The following is a 13757-nucleotide window of genomic DNA, read 5'->3' as shown; positions in this document are numbered from 1 at the left end:
AGAATTTTTTTTTTAATCCTTAACTTGAAGATAATCATTGGATTCAAGGGATTTTCACGGTACAAAGAAATAAAAGTTTTCATTTAGTGAAGATGAATAAATGTGCAAAAAACTTGCTGAGGTTAAAAATGGTTGTGCATATAAATCAAGTTCTGGCTCTTTGCTTGGACCTCCTGTAACAGTTATCATCTGTGCAAGTTTTCCACAATTTATCAGAGAGTACCCACCACACTGCCTCCATTGTTAGTGTGCAGTACTTATTTAAATCTTTTGTGGTTATCTAACCATTGAATGAACATATTGGAGTGCCGTGATGTGGCAGGGGCCTTCCTTGGCACTGGGCTGTAGACTTCTGCCTGAGGATTCCATCAATGTTGGGGGTGAAGGTGATAATCATGCAAATGAACAGAGAAAGGAGACGGATGTACCATCAATCGTTCATCTGGACCTGGGTTCTTGGGACTGAGCTTGCAAACCCATGGAGACTGAGTTTAATCTCAGGGTCAGCGATGTCAGCCAATGGTGCCTGCATAATGAAATCTCGGCTGTGAGCAGCTGAAGCTCATGGGGCTTCACTGGTTAGTGGTGCACATTGATGTGACAGGAGAGTATGACATTCTCACTCAAAGGGAAGAAGATAAGGCAGCTCTGCATTTGAGACTCTCCCAGACCTTGCCCTGTGCATCTCTTCATCTGGGGAGTCTTGATTTGGGTTCCTTGTGATGCATCTCTTAATTCCAACATCCCTGAGTTCTCTAGGTCTTTCTAGTGAGTTATGATGAAGGGATAGAGGGAACCCCTAAATTATAGTCCATTGGTCAGAAGCATGAATGGCTTGCAGCTGGTATCTGAGTGAAGGCCGCCTCCTTGGGTCTGTGCTTTTAACCTGGACTGGCTGTGCAGACGCTGGGCTTTAATGTGGGAACTGGGCTGCACATCGCAGGGGTGGCTTCAGGCAGGGCTAAGTGGTATGGAGAAGGTGCAATGGCAGTGGGAGGTGTTGGCTCAGGAGGAGCCGGCTCAGTAAGGCTTGGGAAGAGAAGCTTCCAGGCAGAGGAAGCCACCTGTGAAAGCTTCCAAGGCAGCACAAGTGTAGCACACTGGAGGCAGGAGACCCTACAGCTGGAATGGGGGAGCTGGGAGGACTGAGGACCAGGGCCCATCATGCAGGGCCTTTGAGGGTGGTAGGGTGTTTGCATTTTAAGACCCATGGGGAGCCACTGGATGGTTCTAAGGCAAAAGAACTACCATTATTTGCAGCTTTGAAAACTCTCCCTGGATACCAGGGGGAAAAACAATTGTGATCTTGAACATGTGTTCAAGATCGAAGGCTTGTGTTCTGTTTGCCGACCTTCCTGCAGCTTCTTGATATCCACACAGTGCCCTAGATCATTGCTAAGCACGTGGAGGGTACTGTGTACATCTGGGTTAACCTGGGAGCATACATAGAGAAAGAGAAGGATAGGCTGAAGGGGAGAGTGAATGCTTGCTCAGTATATACCAGCGGGTGAAATGTGAGGTTTCTATGACTAAGTTTAAAAAAGATGTAAAATCTCAATTAAAACAGAAAAAACAATCTGCGTAATATTATACATCTTCTAAATTTTATGAATTTGTTCAAATTTCTCCAAAAGATGTTAAATATCTAGATCAGAGGGCAGCAAACGGTGACCCTTGGGACAAATCCAGACTGCCACCTGTTTCTGTCATTAAAAGTGCATTGGATTCCAGCCAGGCTCATTAGTTTACATATTGCCCTTGGCAACTTTTGAGTGACAGGGCTGAGTAAACAACGACTCCACTGGCTCACAAAGCCTACAGTGTTTCCTATTTGTCCTTTCTGGAAAGAGTGAGCTGACTCCTGATCCAGATGAGCTGTTTGTGGTGGAATGGGTTGGTGAAGACTGCTACATTATTGGGATCTAAGTGCATTCTGTTGGGGTTCTCTAGGTTCTTTGAGGGAAGGTACAAGATGGCAGTGAAGAGAAGGCTAACCTTTTGGAGCAACAAAGAGAAGAAAGAAGATGAGGAATCATTTGTATGGAAGAATATGACCCCTGGGACTCAGCAAATGCAGGTGAGCTTTAAACAGGTACTGGCATGACCACCTCCACGCTAGGAGGATGCAAAATGAATGGCTGCCATTTAGCCAAGAGTGTAGGCAGGTCTTCTCCAGAACAGGTGCAGAGAGGAGGGTAAGAGGAGCAGACAGGAGAACACAGAGCAGGGAGATGGGCAGAACTTTTCTGATTTCAGACCTGCCACACTTCATACAATGAATGCTGATAACAATGATGAGGGTGGCTAGTACTTAATGTGTACTTAGAATATGCAAAGGTGATAATTAGGCTTCATTTAAGTGACTTCAGTGATGTTATTACAATCACATCATTGAAACTGAGGTAAGGCTGTAGGTGGATAGTGGAAGCCTACAGAGGTGAAGGAATTTGTCCAAAGACACAAGTTGCCTACAGGGAGTTGGGATTTGGAGCCAAGGGTGATGTAACACATAGCCATGCACCTTTTCTACACTAGGTGTGGTCCACGATCAGCTGCAGGAGCTCTTTATCGCATTTCAAGTTTCTTCCTAAATCAGAATCTGCATTTGACAACATCCCAGGTAACTTCTAAGAACTCTAAAGTTTGTACGGGACTGATCTATAAGGTCTCCAAGCTTTATTCTCCAACTCACATGAGGAATCCAAACTTGCATCCTCACTCCCTACACTTTGTTAAACTTTTTACCCTCATTAAAGTGGAAACTGGTAAATAATTAGGGTCTCATCCCATTTTCCTAAGTCAAAGCTCTTAGGTTGGATTGATTCCAGGCGCACGGATCCTGCAGTAAGCTAGAATCTGTGTCAACTAGTGTTATTCTCAATTCCAAGTGTGTTCCACACTAGGAAGTTTTTGAACCAAGAGACAAAGCCTTATTCTCTTCTGCAAATAGTGAGACAGATCCCTTGGTTTGGGTTTCATGGAGGAACCCACCTATGAGGATTCCATTTCCAGAAAAATCTTTATTTCAGTATCTGGAGTAGGTGTTGCATTGGGATCTAAGTGTATTCTATTAGGGTTCTCTACGTTCTGCAGAGAGTGTCAAGTTCAGGAAGTGACAGTGCCAAGTTCAGGAAGGGACAGTGCCCAGGGAGAGGACAAGCAGCCTGCAGACTCCAGCCTGGACATCTGTCCCTCTCACACTGACTCCCTCCTCTGTGGGATGTGACTAATCCAAATACAAATAGTATGTGAAAGAACAGGTGAGAAAGCCAGTCACACACATACAGAGCATTACACACAAGTAAAATGGAAACACCCTTAAAAATATTCCCATTTCAACAGTGAATTTGTAGCTGAAGTTGAATGGCCAGATCATCTTAAAGAGCTGCTTCCTCCCCAGGGTAATATCCATTTCTTATAATTGTTCAAAGTCACTCACTGTGAGTATGGAAGACAAAAGAGAGGGCTCCCTTCTCCTGAGACAAAGTTGCTGCCTTTGTAATTAGACAGGATCCCAGAGATTCCCAGAGGCTCCATCTTTTTAATGGGAATCAGTCTAGGCTGTGATCCCTAAAATTTCACTTTCTGCTGGTTCCTAGAGCCTTTCCTGCTCCTCAGTTGTCCGGTGCCCAGGGCAGCAGCAGGTGCCCAGGGACATTAAGGGAAAATGGAGGTTAAAGATTTTATACATCACTCCAGGTTTCCCCGTGTCTTCCATTGTCAGCCCAAAACAAACAAACAAACAATGACAACAGATAACTACTAGGACTGGACGTAAAAGAAAAGTAAAAGAAAAAGCAGCAGCCTCAACTTTCAGCTACCAACACCCATGGTTTTCTATCAAGTTTGCAGATGGCGGAGCTCGCAGTGGGTAAGATCAGGGACTCTGGCACCACATTTTCACATCACTCATCTATTGATAGGCAGGGATCCAAGGTCAGAGTGCTGGTCTCAGCATTCATCTTTGTCCAGGGGAATTACTAAAGATGCAGGGTTCTGTCAAATTCTCTTTCCATGTGGTTTTCCATGAACCAGCTCTGAGACTGTGGGCCAGGCGTCTTTTAACCTCAGGAGACCCAGATCCTCAGTGTAAGATGAGAAGTCTGTACTGGCTGATCTCTGAGACTTCTCCACCCTGAGGAAGCTGGGCTTTGTTCTTGATTTGACCTGTCCTTGAAGCAAGTGGGCACAGCTTTGTTTTATGAGAAGAAGTGGGGAAAGGAAAAAATATTGGAGTATCTCTTCAGAACGTAGTTGTGGATAGTGATCAAGCTTTATCTATTCTGGATGGTGTGTTATTGCTCCATTGTGATCATTCTGAGCAGATCATGATGATGTAACAGTCACACAGGTGAAGAGAAGCCCAAGCCCAAGAAAACAGGACTTAGTTCATGGCCAGGGAGGGGATGGAGCAGGCAGGAGGGGGTCCTCTGTGCTGATAACACAAGCCTCCCCACCCTGCAGACTGTCCAGAGAGACTTCTCTTTCCTGGGCGGGGCTAAGGAAGTGACAACCTTTCACAGCGAAGATAGGGAAGCAAAGTGAGCCACAGTCAGAGTCAACTAGACAGGGAAAGTGGCAGAAAGGTCAAGGCAGAAGCAAGAGCTGCACCCAAAGAGGGAGGAGAGGATCTTAGGAAAGCAGGCTCCACCATCCAGATGGCACAGAGGAAGTGGCTTTACCCACACCCAACTGTACAACCCTCCCAGAAATCAAGAAAACAGAGGCAACTGTTAAATTTCCCAAATAGGCAAACTGGCACCACAGTGCTTTAACCCTTACCTCATTACAAGTGACCTGTAGCAATCTGATGTTAACAAGTCCTATTTTTCTATTATCTCCCTGTCTCCATATTATAAGGAAGGTGACTTTGAGATGACCAGTCTACTTTTTTTTTTCCCCAGTTCCTTCCTGTCTGTAAAACCAAGCTCCTGTTCAGCCATTTGGATTGCAGACTCTGTTTTTGGGGGGGGATAAAGTGTTGCCTGGTTCTAGAAGCAATTAGGATCTTTAAGCTAAATTACTGCAATTCCCCGCACTGTTAGGTGAGGTGGAATCTATGCAATAGGGGAAAGGAGCAATCCTTTTAGGACCTGTCAGGAGGTGTGGAGAATGAAGCTGTGGCTTTCTTCCACCATGCATATGACAAGGAGGAGACTTTTTCAGGTCTCCTTTATTCCTTCCACTTCCAGAACTAGCTTCAAATTCAGATAGTGTTGGAAGACACAGGCTGGCAGACACAGAACAAGTCCTCACCATTTCTTCCCGCAGTCATATGGGAAATCTGCACTTCCCCACCACCCTTGCAGTTAGACTGGATCCCTGTGAATTTTGCACAGTGGATGTGGGCAGAAGTAAGTTAAGCCACATATAAGTCAGCCCTTGAAGATACTCCTGCGGTCCCCCTGCCCCAGTTCTCTCCACCCACTCATTGTCAACTCTGGGGCTCCATGTTCTGGAGGGTAGACCTAGAGGAGGAAGGGGAGAGGGGCTACTATATCCACATGGGACCCCTCCATTCTCCACACTTCCCACGCTGCCTTTGCCCAGAGAGGCATTCTTCATCATTCATGTGTTAGAATTTATGATCCAGTGAGACTGGTCAGTATCACCTAACCCAGGGTGCCCATCTGCTGGGAGGGGACTGAGGCTTTCTTATAGAGGATGAAGTGGGTGCAGGTTAGTCTGGGAAAATGCAGTGTGGGGAGGAGCCATGGGGGGCTTGAGTTGGGTGCTGCTGGTGGGATCTATCTAGGCAGGGGCAGGAGAGCATCCCAGGCACATGTGAAGCTGGGAAGAAAAGATTTCAAGGGTTTGGATGAAAGAGATGATCTTAAGATAATTCACCCCTCTTGGCCAATGTTTAGATACGTCAACCCCCAAGGAGCATAAGAGGCATATTTCCCCTCTCCGGCTCCAATCCTAATATCCACGGGAGCAGAAATGAAGGCTCTGGAAGGAACCTTCCAGCTCCACCCAAGACCCTGCTTCTGCGTCCTTGTCAGCCCACAGGGACAAAGCCTCCAGCTCTCCAGCTCCCAGGACATGGGGAGATTGGAGGGAGGAGGTGACAGGACCTGCTTGCTTTAGAGCCTGCACCAGGCCCTTTCCTTGCCTTGTGTCTTGGAAGCCTGAGCAACAAAGTGGCAAAGAGGGAAACTTCCCACCCTTCTCTGCACCTGGAAGCTGCCTCCTCTTCACAGTAAAAACTGTCCCCATGCTCCACTGAGCCGTTTTCTGTCCCTCTGTTTGTCTACTCCTTTTCTGCTGCCCCAGCATTTGGCAAAGAGCGCGGACACAGAGTTGTGTGGCCTGTGTGCATTCATGGCATATTAACTGAGAGCTAGACCCAGTGCTCCCCTGTGGAAATATTTCATCCCTGGAAAAACACGTAGACCCACGCCCTGTGCTGTCTCGTGGTAAGGGAAGGGCAGAATACAGTCCTGGTTTGTCAAATGCTTGCATTGGAGAGACTTGGGCCTTACTATTACTCTGGCGTGTGATTACTTTCCCAAGGAACCAGCGTCCACTGTCCTTCGGATGCAACTCCATCACCGGCTTCCTTGCTCTCCTGCTGCACGTTGCCCCCGCCTACCGTGCTCCTGAACTGCGTCTGCTGCCTGCCTTTCCTTTTCTTGTTTGCCTCTGAGCCACCTCTGCAGCTTTAAGAAATTGAGTTTTCATCTGAGACCCCCAGCGTGACTCAAGTGAGGGTTCTGCCTGTCAGCTCTTGCAGCCAGAGCCAGTTGGTTTCTGGCATGGACTCAGGAGCAGTCCTTGAGCAACACATTTTCCAAAATTGTTTCTATCTGGGTTTATTGAAGACACTTGCTTTTGTAGCAAACTCGCTCCTAATTAATTGTTTCAAGTCTCTACATCCCCAGAGGAGATATGGTAAATCTTTACCTTGCATGGATGAGAATAAAACATTTAACCAGCAAATACTATATTCCTACAATTAGGTATAGTCACCACATATAGTATGAATAAGATTTCTACCTCCCCACACTGAAATCTATTCCATCCAAGTTTACCAGCCACCTCCAAGAAAGATCACATATATAAATTTGAAACAATGTCTATGCTGTTACTGGGTTTTGATCTTCTAAATGGCTCCTTTGTTTCTTCCTAGGTGAGCAGATATGGTTTGGGAGGGGGGTTGGTAACTCCTCTGCACTTCGTATCTCAGCAAACCATCCATCACCAGTCACACTTGCAGTTTCATTTAGATTTGAGGTTTCCATTTGGATGTGTTTTGGGGAAAAAAAATCATATAAGTGTTTCACAGAGCTATATAGGAAATGCAGCATCCCTGGGTGGAACTCACTGATTTTCTTTAGCATTTTGATTATATGGGTCTATGAGTTCAGAGGAATCAAAGTGAAAATGAAACTCAGCAGGCACAGGAAATCAACCGAAACCACGGAAACGGCTGGGCAGAGCCACGGCAGTGGTTTCATCCTCCAAAACTAGGGCTGGAGCCTAATTCAGAAGACTCTGAGGTGAGGGCTGTCACTACCCAGCTCCTCTGAGACAGAGACATTTTTAACAATGGAATTGTTTTTTTCTGAACTGTAGCTCCCAACACACTTCAATAATGGACACAAAGTAAGCTAATCTCTATAAACAGGATAAATGCCCTGCACTTCTTAGATCACATGAATTGAATTCCCCAGCATCCAGACTATGTTTGAAAATGACGTGGTAGATGGGGCTCAGGGTGAGACAAGACCCAAGTGGCATATTTTGAAGACATTTTAATTTAATTGTCCATTGATGGAGGAAAGAGAATGAAGTTAGAAAAACAATGCTGACCTTGTGTTTCTATCCTCTGCTCCATCTGTCCTCCAGGAGCCTGAGAGAGCGCTCAGGAATTTGCTGAGTAAATGTCGTTTCAAAGCAGTATTTTGTTCATTTGTACAACAGAAACTCTAGTGTTTGCCTAGCCCACCTCTCATGAGGCAGTAGGAATTCAAGGAGATCAGACACATACAAGAAGTGGAACAGTGTTGGCGTGGTGGAACACTTCATTACCACACCCGCGTGAGAACACCCTTAAAGGCACGGTGGGCCAGGAATGACTGACTCCCACCTGAAGGTCAAGTTCAAGGTTCAGTCCATGTTCTCAGTTGCCTGGGAAAAAGGGTGATCTGGCCTCTTACAAACACAAAAGTATTGCACAAAATCACCATTTAATATGGACCTTGGTTTTGTTTCCACAAAGCATCAGGTAAAACATGATTGAAAAAGAGTCTCTGAAGCAACATTCCCTATAAACTAAGATCATGCAATGTCCATGAGCCCATGAATGAGGTAGCATTTGGCTTTATAATGGAACCTAATCACATTTCCAATAGAAATACAAAGGAACATTGACCATTATGCTTTTTAATTATAAAAGTTTACCTGAAATGCAACTTCTGTCATTCCTTTACTGAGCAACTGTTGTAATTATTTTATATCAGAAAATCTAATAAGTTATAAACTATTTTAGGTTTTCCAATATTCTTTCATGTGCATTTCTCAAACTTTTTGTTCTTTGTTTTTTGGGGTGGTACCAGGGACTGACCCAGGGCTTCATACTTAGGCAAGAGTTCCAGTGCACTGAGCTCCATCCCAGCCTTTTTCTATTTTTTAAATTTTGAGACAGGATCTCACCAAGTTGCCTCCTGTCTTAGCCTCCTAAATTGCTAAGATTACAAGTGTGTGCTGCCATGCCCAGCTCAAACATGGTTGGAACTTCTTTCTCTTATTCCCAGAGTACCCAACAGGTGCTGAACAAATAACAGGCCCATAATTAATTCTTCCTGAGGACTATTTGTCGTTTAGGAGAAAACAACATAATATTAACTGTAAACTATATATTCTAGCTTATCCTATTATATGTTGCTAGAACATTCTCCTTAAGAATAGTAATAAAGGTTTGCAGAAGTGGGATTTTTATAAGTATATTAAGCTAATCAATTATTTAATGGAAGCCCTTTCTCTAATTTAAATCTAAATTCAGAATGAGAATTGATAAGCCAGATATTTTATCTTTATATTGCTAATAGGTAATTATAACACAACAAAATTGATTTTCATTCTACAAAACATGAGAGCCTGTCTAATTTTAGAGAACATTACAGTTTGTCTCTCAGCATATGTGTTTAAAAATGCATATTGATTATTATTTTATGTCAGTGTCTTTTTCTTAAACAGTAGAAATTAAATTTCTTACTGTGCAGTTCTACTAAGCCTGACTAGACAAATGAATTAATATTGTTCAATAAATGCATAATAAAGATCTTTTGACCAGTTTCAATTTTACATGTAACATTTTCATTTTCTCAATGTAAGAAGAGAAAAATCAGTACCAACTCCATCTCTCTTTTGTATTAGGACATTCCTCTGCTTTAATTGCTGACAGCCTCGATTTACTAAGTAGTAAACTGTGAAGCATGCCTCATTACATTCCTTAAAACACCTTTTTGAGTGGATGCAATTATTTATTATCGAGTAGGTCTAATTCTCCGTTGATTTACGCAAGTAGTAAAATTATTCCATCTCACATAATGCTTTGCTAGGAGTAATACAAACCCAGGCACTAAAATCTTTATGGCCTCCCCAGGAGGCGTCGGGATGCAGGTGGTATTCTCATTACCATGGTGGAGAAGGTGGAGAGGCCTGCCGGAAATCTCTGGGTAGGCCAGTTACTCAGAGAGGAGAATCTAGGACTCTCCGTGCCTGGCGCACAATCACAAAAGCATAGAACTCTCCAGAGAGTTACCCCAACCACATGTGCAGAAAAGAGAGGGAAAACGATACCCAGGATGCTCGTTGCAGAATCCCCATGGCAACCTGTCGCTGTTTCCCTGTCACCACACATAAAGCACACAGAAGGGCATCAAACAACATAAAATCCTAATGGTGCCCTTAATTAGTTGGGTCCTCACTCTCACTCCCTTACCTCCCACTGTCCAAGCCAGCAGCCCCCAATCCCCCTCTGTGGCGCCTAATCCTGAAAGCAAGATGTAGCCGCAGAAACAATCTTTGGCTTTCAAGGGACCATCAAGCTTTGATGATGATGAAGTTTGATAGCAATAATGTCAAACTTTATATGGCCATAATCCAAGTTTACAATGATACATTAAACCATAATGCTACTATTTATATCACCATAAACCCAGTTTATGGTGATATAAATAGTCACGCTAATGGCATTAACAGCAGCACTCAGTGGGATCCCAGCTGTTGAGTGCCGCTTTTATGCTATTAGCATTGCTATTTATATTACCATAAACTTAGGTAGTCAAACTTGTTACATATGAATATGAAAGGAAGATGGATAGCCACATCTTGTGCCCAAATCTAGGCTCCTGTACTGGAGACTTACGGCCTGTTGCCCTCTTCTACAAACACAGGTCTGTTTAGCTCTCTGTTGCTTCTGCTTGTGTTTCATGATGGTCCAGTGGGACCCATGGAAGAGAAACCATTTTCTAGCATCCTTCAAGGAGCCCAGAAAGATGATTTACACGTGCTAGGAAAATTACAAGCCACAGCCACTGAGAAAACTTACTGTCTCCTTGGCAGCGCAGGGGACCCACACTCAGTTTGGCTTCTGAGCCTTGCCGGTCGGTATCTCCAACCACCACCTGGCTCACAGGCAGGTGATCTTTGTAGGATAAGAAGCCGGCATCCTTCCTCCTGAATCACAGGGAAAGACAGAAAAAGGATGAGGAGGCTGAGTTAGAAACATGTCTTGTCTGATCATTGCTTATGGTGTCTAATAACTATCGGCAATCAGTCACTGTTGAGAAATTCATTGAGCAAAATCCCAGGCAGACTTGTCCTCTGCTGTCTGCGGGGACTGTCACAGCACATGGCTCAGAAGCAGTGCTGGAACCTTCGTCCTCTATAAAACACACGGACACCCTGATTTCCAGAGATTCATAACTAATACACTATTTACTATTTTAGCTTAAGAGTGGACCAGAGCATGTGCAGAACACAGAGTGCACAGCAGAATTTCCTGTTGTTACTGAATCGAAGGTTCAATAAAGTCACCTAAATAATATATGAAACAACCCATTTAAAAAATCCTTTGTGTCCTTAATTGCTTTGAAGCAGTTCCTTCGGGAAATTTTTACCTGCTGTGCGTCCGCTCAATAAAGAACATTTTGGGTGTCGTGGTCACCTCTTGTTCACTTTAACAACCAAAATAGTTAATGTGAAGGTTCTGGCAATGAGCAGGTGCTAGGAAGTATCCATTTCCATCTATAATGAGGAGTGCATCTGAGATTCAAGCCCAGGCTCATGTTTACCCTACCTGGCCTTACCTGTTTTCAGGTCTCCCAACTCTACCCTCTACCTGCCCAACATAAACCAAGAGGACAGGGCTAGCAGTGAGGTACCGCTTCTAGGACAGTGCGCACAGGCCCAGGAGACGTTCCTGGTGGACGGAGGTGAGTTACGCACAGCACTGTGTTTTTGGTCTTGTGCAGCAGATTTCACCCAACTGGGGCCCACCCTGCTTTCCTGCTGCTGTGGCTAAGGGATTCCCTCTCTCATTTGGGGCTCCACGACTGAAAGGCACAGAATAGTTTGAAATCATGCTGCAAAGTTCCCCTTTTATATGATAATTTGTATTGTTCATCACGTGAACATAAATAACAGCTTTGAACTCTGATTTTGAATAATCCAAGAATGAGAGACACAGCTCAGTTATCAGGCTAAAGATTTGCCATTCACATCTCTAGGCATAGTGCAGGGAATTGGGAGGAGCTAACCTGTGAACTTGCCCTGAAGAAACTCAGCCCTAAGGAGTGGCTACTTGTCCTCTGACCTAGAATATCAGCAAACACAGGCTCCCTCTTGTGTCAGGCCTCAAGAAACCCAGGAAGGAGGAGGCACTGGAACTTAGTTAATGGGCCTCAAAAAAAAAAAAATATATATATATATACACACACACATACACACACGCACACACATATATAGTACACTGCCTTAGTTATTTCACTGTTTTCAAGTTTCCATAATAAAATTTTTCTAAATAATTGTTTATTAAATATGAACTAACAACATCTAGGCAAGTCCTGTGCTTATTATCAACACTGTGGCTACCAATGACCATGTTGCAAATATGTGGATGGAAGTTGTATGTATTAAAATCATGTCAAAGGGGCTGGGGCTGTGGCTCAGAGGTAAAGTGCTCACCTAGCATGCGTGAGGCACTGGGTTCGATCCCCTGCACAACATTAAAAAAAATTTACAAAAACAAAACAAAATAAAGGTATTTTGTCCATCTACAACTAAAAAATATTTTAAAAAATGATGTCAAAGAGGAAGCAAAGGCTTGATATTAATTTTGTTATCTAGTGTTCCTTAAAGGAATGAGAAATGAAGTCTCCTTCAGCCACACACTGAAATATGACAATCAAGTGGAAACCATGTATTGTATTCCCGTGGGACGTGGGGCAGAGATCCTTTAGGAGATGTCTGTCACTTAGAATTGCATGACTCTAAATCAGGGCTCTGCAAATAAGTCCTGGAAACCAAATTCCTTGTTCCCTGCTTTCTTCCATATGTCCAAGAAGCTAAGATTGATTTTTATGTTTTTAAATGGTTATTTAAAAAAGAAGAAGATATTTAGTGACATGAAAATGATATAAAATTCGTTGTCAGTATCCATAATAGAGTTTTATTGAAAGAAAGCCATTTTTAAAAAAGAATGTTGTCCATGGCTGCATGCTATAACTTGAGATTTGAAGTTGTGACAGAGACCATCTGGCCCCAAGGGCTTAGACTGGTCACAAGGGCTTAGAATGTTTATTGTTTAGCCTTTCACAGGAAAAAAAAATCTGCAGATTTCTGCTTAAATCATCTTTATGTACAATTCCTCCAGAAATTTATTGGGTAAATATCCTACTGACAATCACGGGCAGCAGATGTGGCCTAACTCAGGTGTCCAGGGTATAATAGACAAGGAAAGGGGCAAAGGAGGGCGGGGGTAGATGCACTGAGAATAAATGAGAGGAAGATCTCAACCTCAATTTACATAAAAGAACTAAACTTAATTAATAATTGACTTTTTGATTGAACTTGCTCTGTCCTGCATCAGTTTGGTCGAGCAGATATGCTTCCTGTTGGGAAGGGTGGGCTGTGCGGCTGCAGGCACTCTCACTGTTCAGCTACCCTCGTATGCAAGATTGCATGGGGAGTTTTATAAAAAACATGATTCTGAGTGGGAATGTCCTCATTACATTCTGTAATAAAATGCATAATGCTCACGAAAATCTGGACAGTACAGTGGAACCAATTTTTATATACACCTCCACATATATGTCACATGTGGTTCATGGATACACCAGTGTAACCATGCCTCAGATCCAGGTCAGGAACACTTCCAGCACCCCAGAAGCACCTCTTCTCTCCCCTCCCTATAGTCAAGACATGGATAACTACTATTTTATTAAAAATATTTAAAATTTTTCAAATAATTAAAAAAATTGAGTAAGAGATTATATTATATTAATAAAAATTTGAAAAATGAAAATGAGCACGTTCCTATTGTGATTGCTTGTCTCCAGTGTTTGCCGATGGTGAATAATGCTGCCAAGAACTTCCTTATAGGTGTGTTACTTATTAGCATTTACCTATGTTAAACATTTACCCCAAATTAGAAATGCTGGGTCAAAAAGTATGTTTAGCTTTAGTGGATAATTTTGAGCACCTTTCCCAAGAGTTTGTACCAATTGTATAATTCCTTCCTGCAGCAT

At 43.4% G+C, this 13757-nt stretch overlaps 1 protein-coding gene across 1 annotated transcript in view; it reads right to left on the bottom strand.

The window, feature by feature from the left end:
- CNTNAP2 (contactin associated protein 2) overlaps window positions 1-13757 on the bottom strand; it is a 1934648-nt gene that overhangs the window by 343638 nt on the left and 1577253 nt on the right. The window contains exon 15 of the mRNA XM_081283562.1: window positions 10559-10686. Coding sequence (XP_081139688.1) covers window positions 10559-10686 — 128 coding nt within the window. The remainder of the gene's footprint in view (window positions 1-10558; window positions 10687-13757) is intronic.

Source organism: Spermophilus citellus (genome assembly GCF_964194105.1).
Source record: "Spermophilus citellus genome assembly, chromosome: 3".
Classification (NCBI taxonomy): Eukaryota; Metazoa; Chordata; class Mammalia; order Rodentia; family Sciuridae; genus Spermophilus; species Spermophilus citellus.
The sequence above is the reverse complement of the archived record's forward strand: the minus strand, read 5'-3'. Positions and strand labels throughout refer to the sequence as shown.